The sequence below is a fragment of the Vanellus vanellus genome (genome assembly GCF_965231255.1).
Source record: "Vanellus vanellus genome assembly, chromosome: 9".
NCBI lineage: Eukaryota > Metazoa > Chordata > Aves > Charadriiformes > Charadriidae > Vanellus > Vanellus vanellus.
Window position 1 is genome coordinate 21,087,321 of NC_138914.1, and position 23,809 is coordinate 21,111,129.

General features: G+C 50.8%; 3 protein-coding genes and 1 long non-coding RNA gene across 6 annotated transcripts in view; 2 read left to right on the top strand and 2 right to left on the bottom strand.

Annotated features, from left to right (window-relative positions):
• Positions 1-368: 368 nt before the first annotated feature.
• LOC309675403 lies at positions 369-10,128 on the bottom strand. Its single transcript, XR_014269490.1, has 3 exons — positions 10,082-10,128; positions 8,757-8,892; positions 369-404 (listed from the first exon to the last, which is right to left on the bottom strand). It is a non-coding gene; the product is annotated as an uncharacterized lncRNA (long non-coding RNA).
• Positions 9,699-20,484, top strand: IP6K1 (inositol hexakisphosphate kinase 1). Of its 2 annotated transcripts, none has more exons than XM_082487713.1 (5): positions 9,699-10,031; positions 13,540-13,750; positions 14,350-14,534; positions 16,838-17,013; positions 17,890-20,484. In XM_082487713.1, exons 1-5 carry the CDS (start codon positions 9,809-9,811, stop codon positions 18,397-18,399), a joined length of 1,305 nt encoding a protein of 434 aa, XP_082343839.1. In that variant the 5' UTR covers positions 9,699-9,808; the 3' UTR covers positions 18,400-20,484. The 2 variants fall into 2 exon arrangements, with proteins under 2 accessions (XP_082343839.1, XP_082343840.1); XM_082487714.1 differs by having other exon boundaries at positions 14,353-14,534.
• Positions 20,485-20,812: 328 nt separating this feature from the next.
• On the top strand, positions 20,813-23,228 carry GMPPB (GDP-mannose pyrophosphorylase B). Of its 2 annotated transcripts, XM_082487715.1 has the most exons (8): positions 20,813-21,003; positions 21,076-21,156; positions 21,246-21,294; positions 21,833-22,134; positions 22,212-22,290; positions 22,387-22,514; positions 22,700-22,882; positions 23,035-23,228. In XM_082487715.1, exons 1-8 carry the CDS (start codon positions 20,875-20,877, stop codon positions 23,164-23,166), a joined length of 1,083 nt encoding a protein of 360 aa, XP_082343841.1. In that variant the 5' UTR covers positions 20,813-20,874; the 3' UTR covers positions 23,167-23,228. The 2 variants fall into 2 exon arrangements, with proteins under 2 accessions (XP_082343841.1, XP_082343842.1); XM_082487716.1 differs by lacking the exon at positions 22,387-22,514.
• A 90-nt stretch (positions 23,229-23,318) lies between these two features.
• The window catches only part of RNF123 (ring finger protein 123), a 51,540-nt gene continuing 51,049 nt past the window's right edge, over positions 23,319-23,809 (bottom strand). The window contains exon 38 of the mRNA XM_082487717.1: positions 23,319-23,803. Coding sequence (XP_082343843.1) covers positions 23,704-23,803 — 100 coding nt within the window. The 3' untranslated portion in view covers positions 23,319-23,703. The remainder of the gene's footprint in view (positions 23,804-23,809) is intronic.

Consider the following 23,809-nt stretch of genomic DNA (forward strand, 5'->3'; position numbering starts at 1 on the left):
ATTGAATCTTGTGCCTTGTTTTCAATGAGAAGGCCTTACATAATGGTGTGTGTCTGATCTGGATACCTGTCACCAGCTGAAAGCGGAGAACTGAGAACCAAGTCCTTTCCAGTAGGTTGCCAAGCAGCCGTCAAATAGGAAGTATTTGCATTTGGTTTTGTTTCAAACAGTATTTGAGCTGGTAATTTGGGAAAGAACCTTCAGTCTGTTTCTCTCATGGTCTTCTCTAAAGCGTGCTAGCATTTCATCATTGTTTAGTGCTTATTTTGGTTTTCCATCTTTCTTTTTGTATTTCCATGTTAAAATCAAAATTCGGCTGCAATTGAAGAGTTACAAAAACTGTTCCTTGAATGTCACGGTCTTCAGATTGATGGGTATCTGCACATCACGTAGGCTTGGATTTTCTGAATGGAAGATCACCAAGTTAGTTAATGGTTATGCAATTTCTAGGAGAGTTTTGTTTCAGAATTTGGCCCAAAGCTGTTCATTCGCATCAGTGACTTTGTTAGTCATGTATTTATATTTATTTCAGCATGCAGGCTGCAAAAATGACATATAATTTAGGACAAGCAACAGCTCAAGGGAGCTCAGTAGCCATGCCTTACTTGTAGGATACTCATCAGCGTGACCTCATTTTGTCTCATTAAAGAGACCCTCCACACGGTTGCGTGCTGCGGCAATAAAATATCCTACGTGTTCAGTTTAGTAAGTAATCCTGTTCTACAGCAGCCATGAAATAAGAGGTGAGCTGGGAATGCAAACGTTGGCTTTAGGCGCAAGGATAACCATCAGCAATTCAGGCACCTTGTGCTGATACAGCTGTTTGTACAGCTGCACAATAGATTGGGGATCTGACCTGGGTTGAAAAGTAATCCTTAAAAAAACCAAAACAAAGTGCTGGTTTATTTTTAACTGCCATCAGATCCCTAATTTGATTCATGGTGAGGCTGCAAACAGTTGTACCAGCACAGCAGAGTTGAGTGGGAGTGTGCTGCTTGTGCTGGTGCAACTGTCAAAGGATTGCCTGTGTAACCAAGGTCTGAATAAATAACTGAAGGAGGAATTAAAAACTGATTTGGGCTTGATAAGTGCCAAAAGAAATCTGAACATAAAATTGGGTATTTTTTTTAAAGCCAGGCATTTGGATGGAGTTGTTTTCATTGTGGAGGATCACTTCAAAGAGCAATCAAGACAAGCAGTTGTCTCCACTCCAAAATCTGCCCTGTTTTACCAAACTAGAGGAAATGTGGTAGATGAAGAAAGTATCAACGTGCACTTCTTGCTTGTGCAGACCAAGCTTTTGGTGTATGTTTTTTGACTGTCTTTTCCCTATGAGAGAGCTGGAGGCCTAGCTGTTCACTTAGGTTTTCTTCCTTAAAGCAATGTTTTTACACATTCTGAAAGCATGAAAGAATTATGAAATGCAGGTAAATTAAACTTTTTTGCTTGACTTTTAATTTCAAATAGGTTTTTTGTATTTTGTTTTTCTGGCTAGGTCTTGTTTTTTCCTCTTCTGTTTTTCTCTTATCTCCTGAGGATTCCTTATGAGATGGTGGAGGGCAAAAAGCCAGAAAACACCCCTTCTTTCTCTTTTGTGGCAGCCCACATATGATCTGGGAGTGAAGTATCTGTGTGCCCTTGCTCTAGAGCCGGGAGTTGACTGTTGTTCCTGTTGCAGAATCCTCACTTTGGCCTCTGTTCTTTGCTTTCTGTGTGTGGCAGGTGTAAGATGCAGCACATTGACTGTTCCTTTTGGTTCCTGTCAACCAGCCTCTCAAGCCTGAAAACTGATTTTATTGCTGCACAAGTACTTCCCTTTTCTGGGATTTTGGCGCTTTAGCGAGCGGTTTGCTCTTGTTCTTATCCAGGCGGGGAGGATCTTGTCCCATCTTCCCACCGGCCTTGCAGGTGTCTGTTACTGGCTGGGAGCCTGAGGGACACCAGCCAAAGGTGCACAACCATTCCTACTTGTCAAGTCTGTTGTGGGGGTGTGAGTGGGAGCTCAACCTCCAGAGGTGCTTGCACCAGTGTATGACAACAGCATCTTTCCAGCTCGGGAGCCAGCAGTTAAGCTGTAGGTGGTTAGGCCAAACTGACTTTCTTGGCTCTGACCTTGACACCTCCAGGACTTCTGGGGCATTTTTAACCAGGAGATGAGGTAAGAACTTACTTAGGAGGTCCCAGTTGTTCTCTTCTCCCCTGTTGCGTCACCAACCTGATACTGCCACTCACCTGATTGTGGTGGGTTCTCGCCTCTTTGGTGGGTCTGCACCCCCTGGAACCGAGCAGTCCTACCCAGTGCCATCCATCTGTGTGTGTTACCACAAAATCGCACCTTCCTTTTCTCTGCCAGCTGTGGCTTGCTGTGTGGTGTGTTTGTCTTCTGGTTCAGCACAAGCATCACCAGCTCTGACTCATTCTCTCAGTGTCAGCAGATCAGCGTGGTGCATTTACCTGCTCATCTCTCCCACCTTCTGGTGCTGTTGAGGTTGTAGAATTTGGTACCCACAGCTGACATGAAAGTGCGTTGTTTCTGAACGTACTCCTCATGCTTAACTCAGCATAGTTGTTCCGTTGTCTTCCTACTGGGGAGGCATTTGTGTGGAGTTACCTGGAAGATCCTGCAGTCCTTCAGGATTTCCTTAGGGATGTGTCTGGTTTATTTAAGCCTTACTCTTGGGGTGGAGGCTAAGGTCTATGACTGAAGAGCAGGTATGCTTTATTACCAGCATTAATGAAACCTTTAAACATAAGATTTTGAGACAAATTGTTCCTTCTGCTTATTCAGTCTAGAAGTTGAGTTACAAATTCTTTCCAAGTTAGTCTTTGAGCCAAACCTCTTCAGTGGGATTGATGTGAATTTTTTTCCTCCCTCCCTGCCCCCTTCATGATTGCAAGGACTAAGTTTTCTGCTATGAGCCCCTTCGCTAGTGTGAATTCAAGAAATGTCTTTTCGTAGTGGGCTAGGTTGTTTCCTTATGGTTTGTGACTGTTGAAAGTAGGTTCCTTTGTCTCGGACTGTTGGATCTGAGAGCTGTGCTGAATGGCAGTGCTTGCGTTGGAATAGTTTAAAAATAACCTGTATCCAGCAGAGACTTTTTTCCTTTTTTTCCTCTTTGTAAATGAGATGAAGAGAAGCCAGAAATTAGCTCATAGAAAGCTGAGCAATGAGGCCTCACAAGCATTTATCTTCCCTAAGCTCTTCTCTAGAAAGCACGTGTCATATTCTCATCTCTCCTATAAAATGCAAAGCTGATATTGGACGATCCTGCTCTCCTAGGCACAAGCTTGGAAGAAAATCTTCTGGGCCGGTACTGATAAAGCGACCTTTTGTTAATGTTAATGTACGTATTCCATCAGGTCTTGCTGCTATGGAAACTCTCAGGCTTGGACTGGAGCCAGTGCTTCTGAACAGAGGAGGAAGGTGCCCTTTACTACTGAGGTAGGGTATATTTGCAGCGAGGTGCAGCAGGATTCAGCAGCTCGGCTCCCTCTTGCTCATCCTCCCTGTCTATTGGAGAGGAAAGAGTGGTAATGACCTGACCGCGGCTGGACCTTCCTCCAGCCTCCCCTTTGCAGTGACACTGATAGCAGTGACAAGGACTGGCAGGTCCCCAGGCAGCCTGTGCCTTCCTGCCAATGTGCTGCATTTCCCCAGTGAAGAAGGGGAAGGAAGCCTGGAGAAAAGAGCAGCAAAGGAATTAAATCAGCTGACATCATCCCTGTTACGTGCAGTCTTCTCCTGCTCCCCAGCCTGATGTTATCGCAGTAATGCCAGCTTTTCCAGCATCAGGCCGAATAGGAGTACAAGATGGAAGAGGCTATTTGAGCCCCGGATTTGGTTACCCTCACTTGCAGACAGCTGCATGGCAGATGTTCACAAAGGATTGCAGAGCACCTGGTCCACGTGTTGCCAAACGTGACAGACCTTCACTACGCACTGTTGTGTGCTCAGGCTTGGCATTAAAAAAAAAAGAGAAGAGTTACCACTGTGGCATGCCAGTGTGAGAAAACAGGTATTGTCTGAGCCCTGGTCTAGAGCCCTGGCAAGGAATCTTGCTCATCCCTCCTTGAAAGCATGCCGTGCTTTATGCAGAGGTGACAGCGGAAGAGACTTTGCAATTCCTGCTAATCTGGCCTCTAAGAAAAAAGTCGTCTTTAACCCCAGATCTTAGGTACTGGTTTTAACTATGGCTGGAACACCTAAACCACTTGTTAAAACTGCATCGCTCAGCCTCTCTTTCTTCAGAAAGAGCTGAAAAGGCTTGGCTTCCGCTCCTTTCTTAGGAAGAGGAGAAAATTCTTGGTCTCTCAGGCTACTGGCAGAAGTGCTGAAGATTTGTAATTAGTGTGATATACATATGGCACGGTCTTCCTTCAGATCTCTAGGAGACAGAAACACAAGAGTATGCCTAAAGACTCGCATTACAAGCTTAATTTTCTTTTCCATGTGGTCCTTTCTGTAAGTTCAATCAAGCTCTACCGTAAATTAGGCACAGCTCTTTCCTTGAGCATGCTTCAGCAGTTGGTGCATTTGTGCCCTGTTTTTGGGGCGGGAAAAGTATAGGTGAAGGAAGATTGCTTTTGTTCAGCTCAGTGGCAACGTGGTGGAGCACACCTACTAGTGGCTGTTGTCCTCTCTGTGGCCGTGTTTATTGCAGTTCCTCCACCAGCCTCACTGTTGGCATTCTCTTCCTCAGCTGGCATTCTTCAGCAGCTTTCCCTAAAACTTCAGTTTTGCTTTTGATGTATGCATAAGGATCATACTCTATCTGTCTTTGATCTGAAGAGCCACGCTTGCCTTGGTGAGGGCAGCGTGCCCAAAAAGGGCTGTATTTGGTAATAGTTCAAGTGTTGGACAAAAGATGCAGGGGGAGTCTCAGGATCGAAAGCTATGTGCTCAAGCAGGAGAGGAAGGCTTGTAGCTTCCTGGATACTGGGCTGACCAAATGTTTCTGGTTACGTCTTAAATGTTGCCTCAGGTTCTTGCAGAGTTGTGTTCTCTGCCCAAGTCCCAGGGGTCATCTCCATTTTCTGCTGCCTAGACAGACACGTCTCAGGCCTCTGGGTCAGCTGTTGTGCTGGAGAGCTGATCTCATAGCCCAGTGGGAGACGCTTTTTTTTTTTTCTTAGACTGGATTTTATTCTGTAGAAGTTGGGTCACCCAATCCAGCGTGACTAGAAAACACCATGCTTTTCAGCATGGATGCTAGCTGCTTCTGCTCTGTGCCAACAAGACTAGCTCTCACAAAAAGCACTCACCAGGCGTCCCTTGGCCAGATGCTGTAGTCCTCTTGCCTGATATACTGCTGTTTTGTATTCTTGTGCTTTGCTCCTGACTGCTTTGGGGTTGTGAAGGGAAAGTCCAGCTTTTGTCAGTGTGACCTTGTGGTTGGTATTTATCCCCCACCTGTGGCCCAGCTCCAGAATCGTCAGTGGCCATCTGCCTTAGTCTTCAGCGCCGCAGGTCCTGAGGGCTGGCCACAGTCCTAGGAGCCGCAGCAAGGCGTTGCTGGAAAGATGGATATGCAAGCTGCTTACAAGGAAGATGTGCGTCAACAGTGCTTAATGCAGACAGCTTGCTTGCTGTCTGATACATCACAATTTTAAATGTTTATTCTCCTTTTTATTTTGGAAAATAGCTTTACTAGTGAGTCATGAAGCATAGCCAGTGTTCCCATACAAGATGGCTTATAAAGAGTGGGAATGTCAGCATCGTGATGCAGTCTGCAGTAATTCTCACACCCACTGTGGTGCAGCTTTCTGCCCCCACCTCTCAAGTGTGTGGTGACTTCTGAGGCTAGTTTCCCTGTCACCTTAAGTTGCACCACCAAAGAGGACACCCCTGCTCTTCCCACTCCCTTGTTCCCGTGCTGGTATCCTCAGGTGGTGCTGCTCTGGCGCTGTGAACTGGCAGGAGCTGGCATCTCCTTGATTCTGGTGGTGGTCTGGTAAGACATCGGTAGCCTTCAGCCAGGGTTCAGTAATGTTTAAAGAGTACTCTGGTTGGGTCTTCAAGAGCACGGCAGGGTTTGTTTCTGTGGAGGGGCATATGCTCTGCTGGAGGGTAATATTGGTACTGGGGGTAGGGTTTACCCCACTTAATGGTTAGGAAGAGCAGAGTTGCGTTGTTTGTCTTCCTGGCTTTTGTTTGAAAATAATTTGTGTTTTACTACAAGAAAATGCAGCTTATTGCTCTTCTTTATGCCCATCCTCCTAAAAAGTGTTTGAACAGTGAGATATGTGGTTCAAACTTGGAGCAGATACACTGACAGGCATCTAAACTTAAATACAACTTAAACTTAAATACTGTAGAGCAAATTCTCTTCCAGTACAAGAGTTCTTTACTGCGGAGGATAATGGAATACGGGATGTGGTATGTCCTTCTGTAGTCAGCAATAACTGCTCCTGAACGTCACCCCCACCTCTCGTGAGTCAGGCTTGATGGACGATCTGTCTTGCTAACTATAGATCAGTCTGCTGGAAGAGGGGGATGCTAAAATAGCATGAATGTTTGACTGCTATTTGAGCTACAGCAATGGTGTTGGACCATACTAAAGGATCTGCTCGGATGAACTGGTCTGCCTCAAGCTGTTCTGTGTATTGTGCACTGTATTTTACAGAATAATTTTATAAGCCAACTAAAATAGTTGAACCCATGCCTTTGTTTAACAGGAAGGATGAGTAATATTTAGGCTTTCAAATAGTTTGCTGCTTTATACTTGAAACTGCTGGGATTCTTCTTTGTGGGTAGTGTCCATGTTTAGTAATAACTGTTTACTTTGAGTTAGTCTGATGAAAACCACTAAGCTGTATCTGAGCTATAAAGCGTGTTTTTCAAACTCTGTAGATAGCTTCCTCTTTTAAAGTGTTGTCTGAAATGCTACTTGCCACAAAGTATTTTTTTTTCTCTCGCATTCACTTGTATATGGGAAAGTATTTGCTATATTGTTGTTTTCTTTAGAGTGTGTGGATGAATGTGTGGAGCAGTCGTAAGGGGGTTTGGACTCCCCCCAGTTGGTGCCCGGCTCCTTCTCTTGTGTAATGGCTGCAGAAGATATTTGTTGTGGCTGTCACTCCCTCACAGGTGTGACTGCACATCTGGAACTTGTCACGTTGTGTTTTCTTGGGGGCAGTGGGGTACTTGGCAGTGAGCCTGGGGCAATTCTTGATGGCTGCAGCCTGTTCTCATTGCCACTTTCCCAGGAACCCTTGGACCACCACAGTCATCTCACATCTCTGTAGGCCTCGTAGTGGAGAAGGCTTGAGGGACTCCGCAGAGTGGATGGCTGCTGTCCTCAGAATAATTCAGGTGGCATGTTTTCAGTTGTTGCTCACCTTTAGGAAAGAAGGCTGCTGAAAGTAGGCCAAGGGTTCACATCTCTTGCTCTGATGGCCAAAATCTGCCTGTAGCCCATAGGTGAGGCACTCCTAGTTGTGAGAACAGTCCGCATGGACCTTGCGGGAGGGTGTGTGTGTCTGCCTGGGTGTTTGTGATCTCCATCTGAAGTTAATGAAGGTGTGTGAAGCTAATGAGTCTGCTTAGATTATCCCCCTTCTCTAAAGGATGGATAATAGTTTTTTCACTGGCAAAACTGAGACCCTGAGAGATTTTGGTTGGCTTTCAGTGAAAACTGGGATTAGTACCAGACCTGAGAATCACATGCATGTCTCCTGAGCATTGCAACTACCGTTATCAGACAGATGAATCTGTTATCTAGCTTGTCCCAAGAAGTTTAAACTACAGGAAGGTGTGAAGTTAAACTTGTCCCATAAATTGTTTGGAATAAGTGAAAACTCTGCTTTAGTAATTGGCAAAATAAAAGAAACTGAATCCAAGGCAAAGCTGTCAGCAAGGAGAGATTTAAGTCTCTAAAGCATTTGTCTGAAATCTGCAAAGTGCTGATCTGTTGCAGATGCTGCCGCCTTGCTTGTTCTTGGATATTAACTACCATTAAACCAAACTAAAATGCATATGATGTAGGCAAACCTCTGCTGCTGAAATTTCTTCTTGTTGATAAAGCATGTAAGAGGGAGGAGAGAAATCCACAGCATGTTTTTGTCTTTGTGATATGACTTAGGCTCTGAGTGAGTTTAGGAGACAAGAGACTTTGAAGGATACCTGGAAGGGACTTTGATATGAGTTGCTACAGAGAGGGACCATCTGTGTTGTGTTTTTTTTTTTTTTTCTCCTGTTCCCTGCCTCCCCACCTATTCAGCCAGCTGAATATTCACTTTGTTCCTCTTACACTGAATGTAGTTGTGTGGTCATGTAACCACAAAAGGAAATGTTTTCCATCAGATCAGTGAGGTGATTCAACTCAAATGTACATACACTGATACTATCCCAAAATCCAGTGTGAGGGAGCAAGCAGGAATGTGCAGACAGGCGGAGAGAAGTGTTGTCCTGTTGTGGTGAGCTTTTGGGTTAGATTGGGTTAAACATGTTATGAACTATCAACCTTCTTTTTGAATTTCTTGAGCTGCACTTCTTACATGACTGAATTGGAGGGAAGGGAGAAGAGCCCGTGTTCATCCAGAACTTCCCCCAGCCTGGCAGTGTTGTGTAGCTGCAGAGACATCCCGTGGCCAGATGAGGAACAGCCTGAACCGTGTCCCTTGTTCAGGCCTCCGAGATCCCTCGATTTTTAAATTATTGCCCTCGGCTCTGGCTGTGCTAAGAAACTGGAAATTTGATGAATTCAGAAACTGTAGTCACCGTATGGTTCTTGTAGCAAGGACTTTGGATAACTCACCGTTGTGAGGCAATCCTGTGGTGTTTTCCCCAGCACTCTCAGGAGCAGCTATGATCCAAGGCTGGGAAGGGCAAATCATCTGGAGAGAATTTGGATGGCTTTGCTTTTCCATCATCCTGTGGCTGTGCCGGGCACTCTGCAAACATTAAAAGAGCATCTGTTTTCTCCAAAGTGCTTCTAATCTCACTTGGATTTAGCAATCTCTCTTGCCTATCTCTGGAGATCAGGGGTCTGTTGTGCGTGTAGGTGCTGTGAAAGCATCAGGAAATTGTTGTTGTCCTGAAGGGATTAGAGTAATAAAGGAGAGAATCCAAGGGGAATCCGTTCAGATATGGCGTACACACATCGACAGAATGAGTGTGGCCCACTTATTCCAAGAGTCTTTCGTGTCATAGCTTGAAGAGAAGCGAGTCAGAAGAGGAGGAAACAGTGTCAGGGTGGGAGGTGAACAGGAATTACTTAGTCTTTCAGATGTTAAAAACGCAGAGGAGTCTATTTCGGATTCTTGAAATGTTTGTTCTGCTTGTGTTAGTTCTGTCACTGTTACTGATAGGTAGGTGTAGGCTTGGTTTTAATTGTGCTGTAGCTTGAGGTTTGTGCTTGATTAACACGTCGTCTTACTGATAAAATGAACTAAAGGAAGGAAATAGTATTTTCTAAAGATAGGAGGCTCAAAATATTTGTATCTCCTTCCCCTGTCTCCCATCAGCCCTGTTGGAGAAGCTCTAGATGAGACTGTCTCCAAATCAGTGTGTGTTTACCCATAAGATTAAAGAGGTGGTATGGAGCGTACTAGAATAAGTGGAATGTAAACAGAGAACAGAAGAGGAGCAGTTATGGATATAAATAAATAACAAAACCTTTTCCTATAAAATAGGGAGTGAACACAACTGGTCCTCTGTTCACAGGAATCTCCTTTGCTTTTTCAGATCATCGTAAGGAAGCAGATTGCCAGGATTTCCCCCCTGTGGCTGCCTCACCACTGCTGATCTACCCCTCCCAGCCCATGTGGCTCTCCCCATGCTCCAAGAGTGCAACTGGTGCCCAACGCAATGTGTGTTTGTCAAACCATGGAAGTGGGCAAGTATGGCAAGAACGCCACTCGATCTGGAGACCGAGGGGTCCTGCTGGAGCCTTTCATTCACCAGGTGGGCGGCCACAGCAGCATGATGCGTTACGACGACCATACTGTCTGCAAACCCCTCATTACCCGAGAACAGCGCTTCTATGAATCTCTGCCCCCAGAAATGAAGGAGTTCACACCTGAGTACAAAGGTGAGGCCTGTTGTCATTCCAGAATGTAGTTACATGCTTGAAGTACCAACCTTCTCATTTTCCTGCGGCTACTGATGTCTTGTGGTGTCATTTTATTTCTTGTTTTTAATTCTTTCTCTTTTGCAGGCTAGCAATTTGATAAGAGCACTTGGAAAGGAGGAAGTCTTTTTGTAGGCGTGCAGAGCTTAATGTGCTACTCTTTCTAGGCAGAGAATATGCAGTGTGACAGTTGCAGTCTGAAGCTTAAGGTTACAGATGTGTAACTGAAGTAATTTTACTACCAAGTTATTGTCGGTTACGGCCTTGACCTTGAGCAAATGAAGCTAGATCATATACTGAGCATTTGCACATTCCAGTCCCGTAATTTATTGCTTCCTCATCCCATCTACTTTATGGGCCCGTATCAGAAAGCTGCCAAAGCAGGAAGCGTTGCTTTCCCAGTGCTAAGGTGAAGCCCTGTCCCCAGCCACTTTGAAGAAATGGAATTTTCCAGCGTCTTTATCATTGTAGGAGGTCGGCAGCTCATCTGTATCTTTCAGAAGCTTGATACGCTTTCAGCCATGTGTGTTTCCGTTCAGGATGGTGACACTGGCAGGTAGCCTTCTGGGGGACTCAGTGTTCCTATTGCCTCTGCGTCTTTGTCACCATGTGGCATTGGGAGGACAGTGCTTCACAGACAGCTGGGACCACCATCTGTTCAGGGTCTTGCCATTTGATCTATCTGCAGCCTGAAGGTCTCAAAGCAGCGTTAGCTTGCCTACCTGTGTCTGTATGCAGACCGTGAATGAAAGACACACTTGCCAACAGACAGGTCCTTTTGTACCCTCAAGCCACTCTGGAGCCATATGGGGCTCTAGTGACCAATCAGAAATCTCAGCTGAAGCCTGTGTAGTTACTAGAATTGATACGATATCAGGCTTTCCTTGGGAGATGTGTTTAAAACTGATGAAGCTGATAGTCCAGATGGAGTCAGATCCTTCCTGGCACTTTCACCCCAGAGTGGGACTTCATCTGAGAGTCCCGTGCAGTTTCCTGATAGTCACAGAAATTGTTCTTACTGTTCTTATGGAAGGGAATATTGGGGATGATATTTCCTGTCTGAGCACTCAGGTGTTACTGTAAGCTTGCCCTTCCATGGGGGTGTCATGAGGAAACACATCCAGACAGCCAGAGCGCTTGGAGTGGCATTTATGTAGTGACATGCTGGAGTCCTGAACTGCTCTGAAGTTGTGTTGAGCCACCTGAACTGTGTTAGTATTGTCGTGTGCAGATAAGCAAAAAGGAAGGACAGTAACGTGATGGCCTGCATGAACTGAGCTGTGCAAGGTTTCCTTACGTTTGTGATGAATCATTTGAGTCTGTGCATCTAGCAGCTGATATTCCTGGCAACTGTTCAATACTGCTGACAAGCTAATGAAAGATTTTGGCCACTGCGAGCTGGGACGTGTGCTGATAGCCTCATTTTCAGGGCTGAGGGAGTCCCAAAGATGAAGATGTCAGCCCTAACAAGAAGTGTCAGCTGTCCTACCCTGTGGCTGGCCAGCTAAATATATCCAGAGTCTGTGCTGTGAAAGAACTATACCTTCCCTTGGACTATGGTGCTTTCCAGCATCCTTCAGAAGGTAAAACTGGACAGAATGGTCCTGCTTGCCTGCACCTGGCTGAGGTAGTTTTACTTCTAGGACCCCCCGTTTTTAATGCTTGAGAGTTTGCAGTTCCCTTTTCTGCAAGGCTGGCTGACTTGCAATAAGTGACGAGTGTCACCTCAGCCTCAGAGCTGTGTTCTTCATAGCTCAGATACTGGAGATCTCCTTCAGCAGGGAAAGCACACTCCTTCGCCAGCGATGTCCTTGTCATAGAATCATAGAATGGTTTGGGTTGGAAAGGACCTTAAAGATCATCTAGTTCCAACACTCCCACTGTCTGTGTTGCCAACAAAGATGTTAAACAGCACCGGTCCCAGTACCGACCCTTGAGGAACACCACTCATCACTGGGCTCCACTCGGACATTGAGCCGTTGACTGCAGCTCTTTGAGTGTGGCTATACAGCCAATTCCTTATCCACCAAGTGGTCCATCTGTCAAATCCACGTGTCTCCAATTTAGATACAAGGATGTTGTGCAAGACAGTGTCAAATGCCTTGCACAAGTCCAAGTAGATGATGTCAGTAGCTCTTCCCTTCTCTACAATGTTGTAACCCTGTCAGAGAAGGCTGCCAAATTTGTCAGATGCGATTTGCCCTTAGTGAAGCCATGTTAGCTGTCACCAATCACCTCCTTATTTTCCATGTGCCTTAGCAGAGTTTCCAGGAGGATCTGCCCCACGATCTTTCCGGGCACAGAGGTGAGACTGACAGGCCTGTAGTTTACCGGGTCTTCCTTTTTTCCCTTTTCAAAACTGGTAGTTACCTTTCCCCTTTTCCAGTCAGCAGGAGCTTCACCAGGCTGCCACGACTTCTCGAACGTGATGGCCAGTGACTTAGCAACTTAATCTGCCAGTTCCCTCAGGACCTGCAGATGTATCTCATCAGGTCCCATGGGCTTGTGCACCTTCAGGTTCCTTAGGTAGTCTCAAACCTTGTCTTCTCCCACAGTGGGCGGTTCCTCGTTCTCCCAGTCCCTGCCTTTGCCTTCTGTGACTTGGGTGGTGTGGCTAGAGGACTTGCTGGTGAAGACCGAGGCAAAAAAAAAAATCATTGAGTACCTCAACTTTCTCGATATCCCAGGTGACCAGGTCACCCGTTCCTTCCTGAGAGGGCCCGCATTTTCCCTAGTCTTCCTTTTGTCACCGACATACCTATGGAAGCTTTTCTTGTTGCTTCTGACGTCCCTGGCTAGACTTAACTCTATCTGGGCTTTAGCTTTCCTAACCTGATCCCTGGCTGCTTGGACAATTTGTCAGTATTCCTCTCAGGCTACCAGTCCTTGCTTCCACCCTCTGTAGGCTTCCTTTTTCTGTTTGAGATTGTCCAGGACCTCCTTGTTCATCCATGCAGGCCTCCTGGCACTTTTTCCCGACCTCTTCGTTGGGATGCGTCTCTTCTGAGCTTGGAGGAGGTCAACAGCAGGAATACTTCTGCGGGACATAGATACTTAACCAAATTAACTAGGTGCACATTTTGTATGCTTTGCCCCACTCAACATCTTGGTAGACTGCGCTTTACTTTCTCCAGTTTGACGGCATTTGCTGCAAGACTGAATGGAAGGAAATAATCCCACCCCTCAGCCTACCAGCTGCGCTTTTGTCCTTAATTTCCTGTGGGTGGCAGAGCTTCCCCTGCTGCTGCTGACTGTTCAATCAGGTAGCGACACAGCGCACTATTTGGGGGATTTCTCCTCTGTGCTGTGCTAACAACATTTGTGTTCTTAAACCTCCTTTCGTTGCTCTGAATTTGCTTTGTTGCTCTGTGAGCTAAGTTGTCCTCTCTCCTGTTGAACATTTGGGTGCTAGTGGTTGTGTCTTCCCTCTGCTGGGAAACAGAACTGACGTGTCACTTCCCTCTGGCAGGTGTGGTATCTGTCTGTTTTGAGGGAGACAGTGATGGTTACATTAACCTGGTGGCCTATCCCTACGTGGAGAATGAGGCTCTGGAGCAGGATGATATGCCAGAGAGGGACCAGCCACGACGCAAGCACTCGCGTCGGAGCCTTCACAGATCAAGCAGCGGCACTGAGCACAAGGAGGAAAAGCCTGGCCTGGCCAGTGACAGCACTGAAAGGTAAAACTTTGAAGGCCCATTGACAACATGATGAGCAAGAAGTCTCTCTCCCTGTTTCAGCTCTGGTGCTCCTTTTGTTGAGGAGGTTTTGCATTTCCATACAGTAGCCAGACTGTCCTGCACTTGCTAGTTCCGCACACTGTGGTACTGCAAACGCTGTCAGGAGTTTTGCCACGTTCAGGGCAAACTCATCCATGTGAAGTGATTCTGACACAGGATAACCCTTGGCAGTTTATTGGATGTAGAACTAAAGTGTGTGGAGCAGTTTCAGATGTTCTTTACTCCACCTGGTTATTAACCCAGAGGTTTTTTCCAAAGGTACTTTGAATATGGGTCTTCACCTCCTCACACCGGCCAGAGCTCCCTGAGAAACAAATGTTCCTGCTTACTCTCTCAATTGCAGTACAACCTAGCAGAGATGTTAGACCAGACCCTTGAGTGTGGGTCCACAGTCAGGGGTATTAGTGAGGATTTGCTGTTAAGAAGCTGGCAGGAGAAGGAACAGGAGATAGTCGTGTGCAAGGGGAGAGTATGGCAGCTGTAAGTATCTGGAGAACACACGGATTCTAACCGGCGAGTTTGTTCTGTCTTTATACCAGCAGCATCCAGGAAACGAAGAGTCCCAGGGTGGACTTGCACATCCACTCAGATGTTCCGTTTCAGATGTTGGATGGGAACAGCGGTCTGAGCTCTGAAAAAATCAGCTATAACCCCTGGAGCCTGCGCTGTCACAAGCAGCAGCTGAGCCGCATGCGGTCAGAGTCCAAGGACCGAAAACTCTACAGTATCCTTTGGGAAGCAGAGCGTGTCAGGTTGCTGCTGCTGCCCTGGCCTACACGTTTGTGCCTGAGAAGGCTTACTTCCTTCGGCTTTCCCATCGTTCACACAAGAAAAAGTGTATTATATGTTTCTTTTTACTATTCCTTCCTGCTTCCCATACAGTGACACTAATGTCTGATGCTGATGCTCGGAGAAGTTGTGTTTCTGACTAGTCCCGTGTTTTTTTTTCTTCTCTGGTCCTTTGTTGTCTTGTGTTTTGAACTGTAGTTTTTCATGTCAGGCTTTGCCCGGCAGCAGATGCAGGTCTGCCCTGTTCAGGGGAGGGAGCTGTGTTTGTCCTTGTCACCTTTCTTGAGTCTTTTCCAGTTCTACTGTATCCTTCTGGAGACAGTGACAAGACCTGCCCACAATATGGAAGATGCAGGTGAACCAGAGATTTCCACTGGTGTTTGATGCTGTTTTCTTTCCTCTCCCTCAGAATCCCTAACACACTCTCCTGTTCTAAATGCTGTTCTGTTACCTTGCGATCCCATTCCTGACTGATAATAGTTGTCTCAAAACACATTGCGTTATGCGTTAAGATACATTTTCTCCTGATGTTTATCGTCTTTCGTGTAAACTTTAGTGAATTTTGCCCATGGTTGAGTCAGTCTCATAAGATCCTTGTTGAGTTTTTTCACAACTGTTCCTCATTTTTTGCAGCCTTGAGTAACTTGGTACTTTGAGCAAATTTGTCATTTCGCTGTTCACTGACTTTTCTGGGTCACTCGTTGAACAGCATGGATCTCCACACAAAGACCCTGCTGGCGACTTTGGCTGTAAGACCAGTCAGGCTAGTTTGTTGTTCCTCAGATCTCTGCAAATCGGTGTCGTCGTAGCCCCTTTTCGGTCTCCTAGCACTAAAGCAGTGTTAAATGAGTTACATATCTCTTATTTTCTGTTTGGCATGCCATCTCTTCTCTTGGCATTTCAGTTTGAGAATTCTCTGAACTCAGAAAGAGAGTTCTGGCTTGACAAATCCCCTAAGCTCTTACCCAGTAAACATAAAGCAGAATACTAATCTTACTTCTCTTTTTAGGGCACCTCTTCACGCAACCCCATCCCACTCCCCCTCCCCTGTAGCTCCTTTTGTACTTTGTCTTTGAAATCTTCAGGCAGTCTCACTGGCTTCTTCATATGGTTGAAGATGGATTTGTTATTTTCTGTGCCTTTGCGAATGACCCCTCATGCTTTTGTCTTGAACTTGCTGGCTTGTGGGGTGGTTTTGTTTCACCTGTTGGAGCTTGACTCTGTCTTCCACACATGGAAACAAATTTGCTTTTAATAGCCGTAGCCTTCATAATTTTAACTGTGTGGGCTTCCTTTTCCTATTCTCAAAGGTGTACTTTAACCCTTCAGCTTTTATTTTTAAGTAGCCTGCATAAATTGCAAAGAAGTAATTCTTTTTGGCTGTCCTATTCTTCTTAATCACACTTCCTTATTTTTATGAAGTTCCTTTTTCAAAATCAAGCGTAGTTGCTGATAGATTTTTCTAAACATTAAACTTCCTCGCAGGTTTAATCTAGCTGTGCTCTGCTTGCCGTTTCAGCGTATCATGTTGAACTGTGCCCTGCAGGGCTGCTCGGGGCAAACGTCAGGCTTGTTTTTCCCCCTTTGGGACAAGCTGCTGCACTGATTGTTTCGGATTTGTTCTCAGCGCTGTGCCCTGATGGAGGGTTTGCCCATTGTGCGTGCTGGTAATTGAAGGCTCCTGTAACTGCTCTGTTTCCTGCCTTTGTAGCCTCCCCGGTTCCCCCCCCCTGTGTGTTGGGCAGCGTTGCTCTTCTGGGCAGGCCAATAGCAACAGTGCTGTGCTATTACTTGAGCCTTGAGTTTTCAGTCCGTGGGGATTGTATTGTTTATCCATATGGTTAAATTGCTGATTTGATTAGACTTTAAGCTCTCCCTTAATGTATCAGCAATTCTTACTGGCAGATTGTCTCTTTCCTGACACTAGCGGTCTGTTCTTCACTTCCCCCTGCTGAGTTTCCAGTACGCCTGCATGTGATCTCCTTCCTTGCTTTTGGCCATTCTCATTTCCAGGCTGATTTCTTCTACTGAGTGTCAAAGCTTGGGTGCCACTGTTGGGCTTGTGTCCTCTTTTTTTTATTATTTTTTTTGGCTCCCCACACAGTTCATTCTCTCTGGTCTTTGGTTTCCTATTTGTTTGTTGCTCAACCCTATCTTATACTACCCCAAGTCCCCGTCTGTGGTGACCCTGGGGAGTGATGTCTCTGACAGGTGAGCTCTCCTTGACGCATCTCCCAGAGTTCCTTTTGCTGGAGAACGTGGTGCATCACTTCAAGCTTCCCTGCGTACTTGATCTGAAGATGGGGACCAGACAACACGGAGATGATGCATCTGAGGAGAAGGCTGCTCGGCAGATGAAGAAGTGTGAACAGAGCACTTCTGCCACCTTGGGCGTGCGCGTGTGTGGGATGCAGGTAGGGATCCCCAAGGCTGCAGGTGCTGCATGTTCCTTTCACAGCCCCATTAGACCTCCCAGTTAGTGTCTTCTGCTGAGCACTGAGGTGCAGAATCTTCCACTTCAGGTGGGTACATGAGTGATCACGCTGTGTGCTTTTTGTCTTCATTTCTAAGCCTAGAACAAAGAAACCCGCTTCTCCTGAGATGGCCTGCTTTATCCAAAGCTGTTTTGCTCCCAGACAATTAGGAGATTTTCTAATAAAATTATTTTTGTGGCTCAGTGTTCAGCTAGAATCGCGGTGCCTATGGAGGGAGTTGTCCCTCTGTCCCAGCATCAGCTGACATTTGCTTCCGTACTGTATGGGGAGTTAAGAAGTTGCTCTCCTCTTGAGGGCAGGCCCAGTGCAGCAGGATTTGCTGCTGGCGCTGTTGTGCAATAGTCACTCCTTTCCCCACCCACAGAAGGATCTTGTAATCCAGGTCTCTGCCCACAGACTCTGAAGCAATGAGGGCTCCTCATTAATCACAGGCCACATAATAACGGCAATACATGCCAGTAGCTCCCGCTGCCAGGGGATTGTCAGAGTTGCTGTAAGATGTGGCTTTTTAAGCCTCGGGGTCTGTTGTGTCATGCTTCTTGGGGGTGCTCAGACTGACTAGCTGTTCTTGGGTGTCCTGGGGGAGAACCAGTGCTTGGGTGCCTTGGCTGTGCCTGTGGAATGCACCCACGACCTGCCTTGGGATTCAGGGAACAGGCAGAGCTGTTTCCTGCTCCCTCCCGGGTGTGGTGGTGACAGGAGTTCCCTCTGTCCTGTTGGTGCAGGACAGCTCAGGGCTGTCTGTGGCCCTCACCTGGTGCTCCCGCTTGATGTGTATTTGCTTTGGCTTTCTAGGTCTATCAGCTGGACACGGGGCACTACTTATGCAGGAATAAATACTATGGACGTGGTCTTTCCATCGAGGGCTTCCGCAATGCCCTCTACCAGTATCTCCACAATGGCATCGAGCTGCGCAAGGACCTCTTTGAGCCTGTCCTCACCAAACTGCGAAGCCTGAAGGCAGTTTTGGAGAGACAGGCCTCCTACCGCTTCTACTCCAGCTCCCTCCTCATCATTTACGATGGGAAGGACAGCAGGGCAGGGATGTTTGTGGAGCGCCGGCCGGAGACGCGCCTGAAGCGGGTGGACAGCTCTCTCCCAGAGAGCCATCAGGATGGCGGCAGCATGGAGCCCGGCTCCTCAGCTCAGCCCAAGGTGGACGTGCGTATGATTGACTTTGCGCACAGCACGTTCAAAGGCTTTCGCGATGACCCCACTGTGCATGACGGACCCGACATGGGTTATGTATTCGGGCTGGAAAGCCTCATCAACATCATGGAACAGATGCGTGAGGAAAACCAGTAGCCCTGGGCTATGGCCTCCTATTTTTGTCCTGGTGGCAGGAGCAGACAAGACCACCTACTACCACAGGAAAAAAGCAGACAACTTTGGTTTTAAACAATTGTATTGCTCCGTTGTTTTTAAATGTACTTGGATAGAAGAGCTGAGGGGAGGCAGGATGGAAGAGCTCGTCATGCCGACCAGATGGTTCTGACCGCACTAGCTCTGCCTTCTGGAGGAGGCTCTGTAGATGCCTGCTGGGTGTTGGGTGTCCTGGTTCTGCGTTCATCGCGTGTGCGTTCCAGAGGGAGCACCTGGATGTAGGGAAGAGGAAGGATGAGAGCACAGGGCTCTTCAGGGGGCTGGAGCTGTGGTATGAGGAGCCTCCTGCCTCAGGAGCCCCCGGGAAGACCCTTCCCTTTGAAATTCTCCTGAGTTATTTGGAAAAGGCGCTCGACTAACAGTCGGCAGCGTCTGCGGGGCTGATGGTGAGCAGCACAGGTGCTGGTCCCTGCGTTTGGTGTCGCTAGCTCTGCCCTGGGTTTTGACGATGGGGCTTTGCTTTTGATGCTGCCTTTTTTCTGCTGTTTGGGCACTGTGAATAACCAACCCAAACACAGAAATAAAATGACCAAATGCAACCAACCCCTGGCAGAGCTGTGGCCGGGAGGGAATGCCGCATGCTTGGAGCTGTGCTGGAGCCCAGGGCCTGCTCGCTCCCCGAGGGGGTGGCACGGGCAGGCCTGTGTACAGGCAGGCACGGGGCTCTGCGGGCGTAACTGCCCTGGACCACTGACCAAGCAAGAACTCAGCTCGTGGGCTAGCAATAGTATCTGTAGCAGTTAACATGACCCCAGCTGCACAGCGGGGCGTTTTGGACCATTTCAACCCTTCCCACTGTGTAATGTTGGTCCTGCAGGTTGCACGCAAGTATTGTCCCTCCAGCGTGAGGCTGCCCTCTTCCCCCCGGCAGCCCTGGCGCTCCCTGCTGCTCTGTGCATGGGGATGGTGGAAGCGGGACAGAGGGTTAGGGCTGACTTCCCTGCTCCTCCCTGGGGGGCTCCAGGGGGCAGGTAAGGGGGGGGGGGGGGGGCTGGCTGAGCAGTGAGTGCCATCACCTGACTGTTCAGCTCTGCTTCATGGGGTCTCTGTCCAAAAATAAATGACCAGTTTGTGGATGAAACAGCCAGCTGGGCTCCCTCCTGGAGCCAGTGCTTTACCCGTGGCTTCCCTTGATGAGGGCATTAATGTTTGATACTGTGGCCTGGTGGTACTGCACCGTACCCCGCTCTGCATCACCCCCCATGTGCTTCTGTGCTGGGACCCCCAGTTCTTCCCTCCCCTGTGTCACTGACGTTCCATGGCATTACCATTACCCCCCTGCCTGAGAAACTGCCTGGGTACCTGCAAGGACAGGGTTGGTTGGTTGGTTTTGGATTACTTTTATTTTTATTTTTTAACTTCAGGAAAGCTTATTTGGGGAATACTCTCCCTGCATGTAGCATGTGTGCACAGTCTGCTTGGGAAGCGTCGGTGCTGGGCTGGCGGCTGCAGCGGGCGCAGGTCTGGGGCACTGGGTGGGGAAGGGGGCAGGGGAAGAGATGGCTTTGTCCTGTCCCACATCATACCTCTTCCCCCTGTCCCCCAGCGCCCCCAAGCCACCGCTCCCCTCCACCTCTGGGGACAAGGACCTTCATTCTTGCCGCTCTCCCCCGTGCTGGGTTACTGCTCCATTGCTCCCCCCCTCCTCGGCAGGGCTCGGGGGATGTTCAGGGAACAGGTTTGCGGGACGGAGGGAGCTACTGCCCCAGCAGGGACCTGGAACAGCCGCGTTACCCACCCTGGCCCATCGCAGCCCACCTTGTGCATGTCCTTGTCCCCGGCGGGCTGCGCTCCGGCAGGGCACAGGGACAGGGCCCTTCCCATCCCCGCTCGGCCCGTGGACGGGGACCGCTGCCGCCTCGGAGCCCTTCTCCCCTTCCCTTTGGACCACCGCCGTGGGACTCCACAGCTTGTACATAGCCTCGACCCCCGTTTGTTTTTACATGAATAATCACCCTGTTTGTGCTTCACAGAGAACCAAAAACCATTAAAGGATCCGGTTTTGTCCGTGGTGTGCCGGGCTTGCCTTTTGCCGGGGACGGGGCTGGGGGGGGTGGGGTGGGCTCGGGCAGAACCCCCCCTGCAGCTACCTTCAACGCCTTCCCTGCCCGGCGGGGGCTGCAGCCGCGCACCTTCCCTTTCTCTCATCGGGGGTCGCCCCCGTCCTTGTCCGCCCCGGGGGAGAGCACCGGACCGCTGCGGCAACGACCCCACCTTGCAGCTCCCGGGGCGGGCGCTAGGACCCGGGGCGGTCGGCGGGGGAACGCGGGGCGGGCGCTAGGACCCGGGGCGGTCGGTGGGGGACGCGGGGAGGGGGCGTGGCGGTCGGCGGTGACGCGGAAGGCGCGCGCGGGCGGCGCTGACGTGTCGGTGCGGGACGCGGGGCAGCGCGGGGGGATGCGGGCGCTGATCCTGGTGGGCGGCTTCGGGACGCGGCTGCGGCCGCTGACCCTGAGCCGGCCGAAGCCGCTGGTGGAGTTCTGCAATAAGGCGCTGCTGCTGCACCAGCTGGAGGCCCTCCGGCAGGTGGGGGCGGCGGCGGCGGGGCCGGGGGGGGCGCGGGGGTCCCCCGCCGGCCGCTGACCCGCGCTCCCGCAGGCCGGCGTCAGCCACGTGGTGCTGGCGGTGAGCTACATGTCGGAGGCGCTGGGGGCCGCCATGCGGGAGCAGGAGCAGAGGGTAAGGGTCGTGCCCCCGTGTCCCCCCTCCCCGCACCCTCCCCCCCTCCGCATCCCGCCCCGCACCCGCCGCTCACCCTGTGCCCGCAGCTCGGCATCCGCATCTCCCTGTCCCACGAGAAGGAGCCGCTGGGCACGGGTAGGGTGCGGGCAGCGGGGCCGGGACGGCGGGGTGGGCGGGGGGGGGGACACCGGGATGGGTACGGGACACTGGGCGGGGACAGCATGGGCAGCAGGGTGGGATGGATAGGTAGGGCTGGGGGATGCTGGGGATACTGGGAGGGGACACCACAGGCAGCAGGGTGGGATGGATGGGTAGGGCTGGAGACACTGGGAGGGAGACACCACAGGCAGCAGGGTGGGATGGATGGGTAGGGCTGGGGATACTGGGAGTGGGACACCACAGGCAGCAGGGTGGGATGGATGGGTAGGGCTGGGGAACACTGTGGACACTGGGAGGGGGACACCAGGATGGGCATGGGCAGGATGAGGAACCAGGGACATCGGGACAGGCACAGGAAGGACCAGGGACAGCAGGCCTGGGTGAGGGTCGGGTGGGATGGGGGGTTTGGAAGGGCTGGTGGGGAGCAGGGATGCTGGGACGAGCACAGGTGGGGCCAGGAGGACCCGGGCACTGGGCTCACCCCGTCCCTGCGGCGTCACTCACGGCTGGGCAGCGGGGCCACTGGCGCTGGCACGGGACCTGCTGGCCGAGGGCGGGGAGCCCTTCTTTGTCCTCAACAGCGATGTGATCTGCGAGTTCCCCTTCGCGGCGCTGGCCCATTTCCATCGGCAGCACGGCGGCGAGGGCTCACTGGTGGTCACCCGTGTGGAGGAGCCGGCCAAGTATGGCGTGGTGGTGTGTGAGGCTGACACCGGCCGCATCTGCCGCTTCGTGGAGAAGCCACGCGTCTTTGTGTCCAACAAGATCAATGCCGGGCTCTACATCTTCAGCCCCGGCATCCTGCAACGCATCCAGGTAGGGAGTGGGGTGCTGGGCTGGGCCAGGCTGGGGGGGCCGGGTCCCCCGCTCAGCCCTGCGCCCTGTCCCTGCAGCTGCGCCCCACCTCCATCGAGAAGGAGATCTTCCCAGCCATGGCGCAGGAAGGGCAGCTCTATGCCATGGAGCTCCAGGGTAAGGCCCTGCGCACAGTGCCGGCAGCATGGGGGGGGTCTTGGCTGCACTGCTGCCCCCATGCTGGGGGCTGTCACCGCGGCTCTGTCCCTACAGGCTTCTGGATGGACATCGGGCAGCCAAAGGACTTCCTCACGGGCATGTGCATGTACCTGCAGGCGCTGCGGGCGCAGCATCCCGAGAAGCTGCACTCGGGGCCCGGTGTCGTAGGGAACGTGCTGGTGGTAAGTGCCAGCCCCCAGCACACCGGCCCCGGGCACGTGTCACGGGCTGTCCCTGTCTTCCCACTGCTGTCCTTGCTGCTTTCCTCGAGCTGTGCCCTCCTGTCCCCACGCTAGCCAAGTGGTGCGGGCTGTGCTCAGAGCTCTGGCTGCCCTCCCGGCACCGGCACAGCCCCTCTTCCTTCCAGGACCCCAGCGCCAAGATCGGGGCAAACTGCGTCATCGGCCCCAACGTGACGATCGGGGCCGGCGTGGTGGTGGAGGATGGGGTGCGCATCAAACGCTGCACCGTGTTGAAGGGAGCCCGCATTCGGTCCCACTCCTGGCTGGAGTCCTGCATTGTGGGCTGGAGCTGTTCCGTGGGGCAGTGGGTGAGGATGTGGGTGCCCCCATGGGGGGATGGGGGCTCAGTTCTTGCCCTTGTGCCGTGACCGAAGGGATGGAGGGATGCGCCTACAGGCAGGAGCATGGCACTGAGCCCCGAGCCGAGGCAGGCGTCAGTGACGGAGCCTCTCTGGGGCAGGTGCGCATGGAGAACGTGACAGTGCTGGGCGAGGATGTCATCGTCAACGATGAGCTCTACCTCAATGGGGCCAACGTGCTGCCACACAAGTCCATCGCCGAGTCTGTGCCAGAGCCGCGCATCATCATGTAGCAGCCCCCGGTGGGCTCTGCACTCCTGGCTCTGCTTGGATTAAATATTTATATTTCCATCTACTGCTGAGCACCATCTGAACATGGCCGGAGCGCGGGGTTGCTTGCCAGGGCCAGCCTGGCTTCCCCATTCCCGTGTCGCAGGGCACCACATAAGGAAGAATAATTTAATGCTGCATTTCATGAAGTCAGCTCCCGGCCTGGGGCAAGTTAACAGCCCAAACACCCAGCCCCAACAACCCCCCTTCCCCAGCCCCGAGGCTGCTGCACATCCCCTGCAGAGCCGAGGCCATGGGCTCCCCTCCCTGAGAATGGCCCATGGGGCAGAGGGGCTGCTGTAGCCCAGGAGCTGGGTGGGGGGGTCGCTGGCCCCGGAGGCTGGCATCGGACCTCTCCCCCCTGCCAGCCTCTCCCTCCCTGCAGCCCCCTGCCCCACGCTGCGGCCCCGTGCTGGGTCCTGGCCCCGCATTAGGGGAGAAGGCAGCGTGTAGGGGTCCACCCCGCTCAGCTGGGGGAGCCCGCGGTACGGGGCTGGGTGCTATGAGCTGGCCGGCTTGGTGAAGTCATCCACCCCTGTGATGGTGGCCTTGCAGAAGAAGCAGTCCTTGTTGTTCATCAGGTGCTGGTTGATGCAGGCTCTGGGA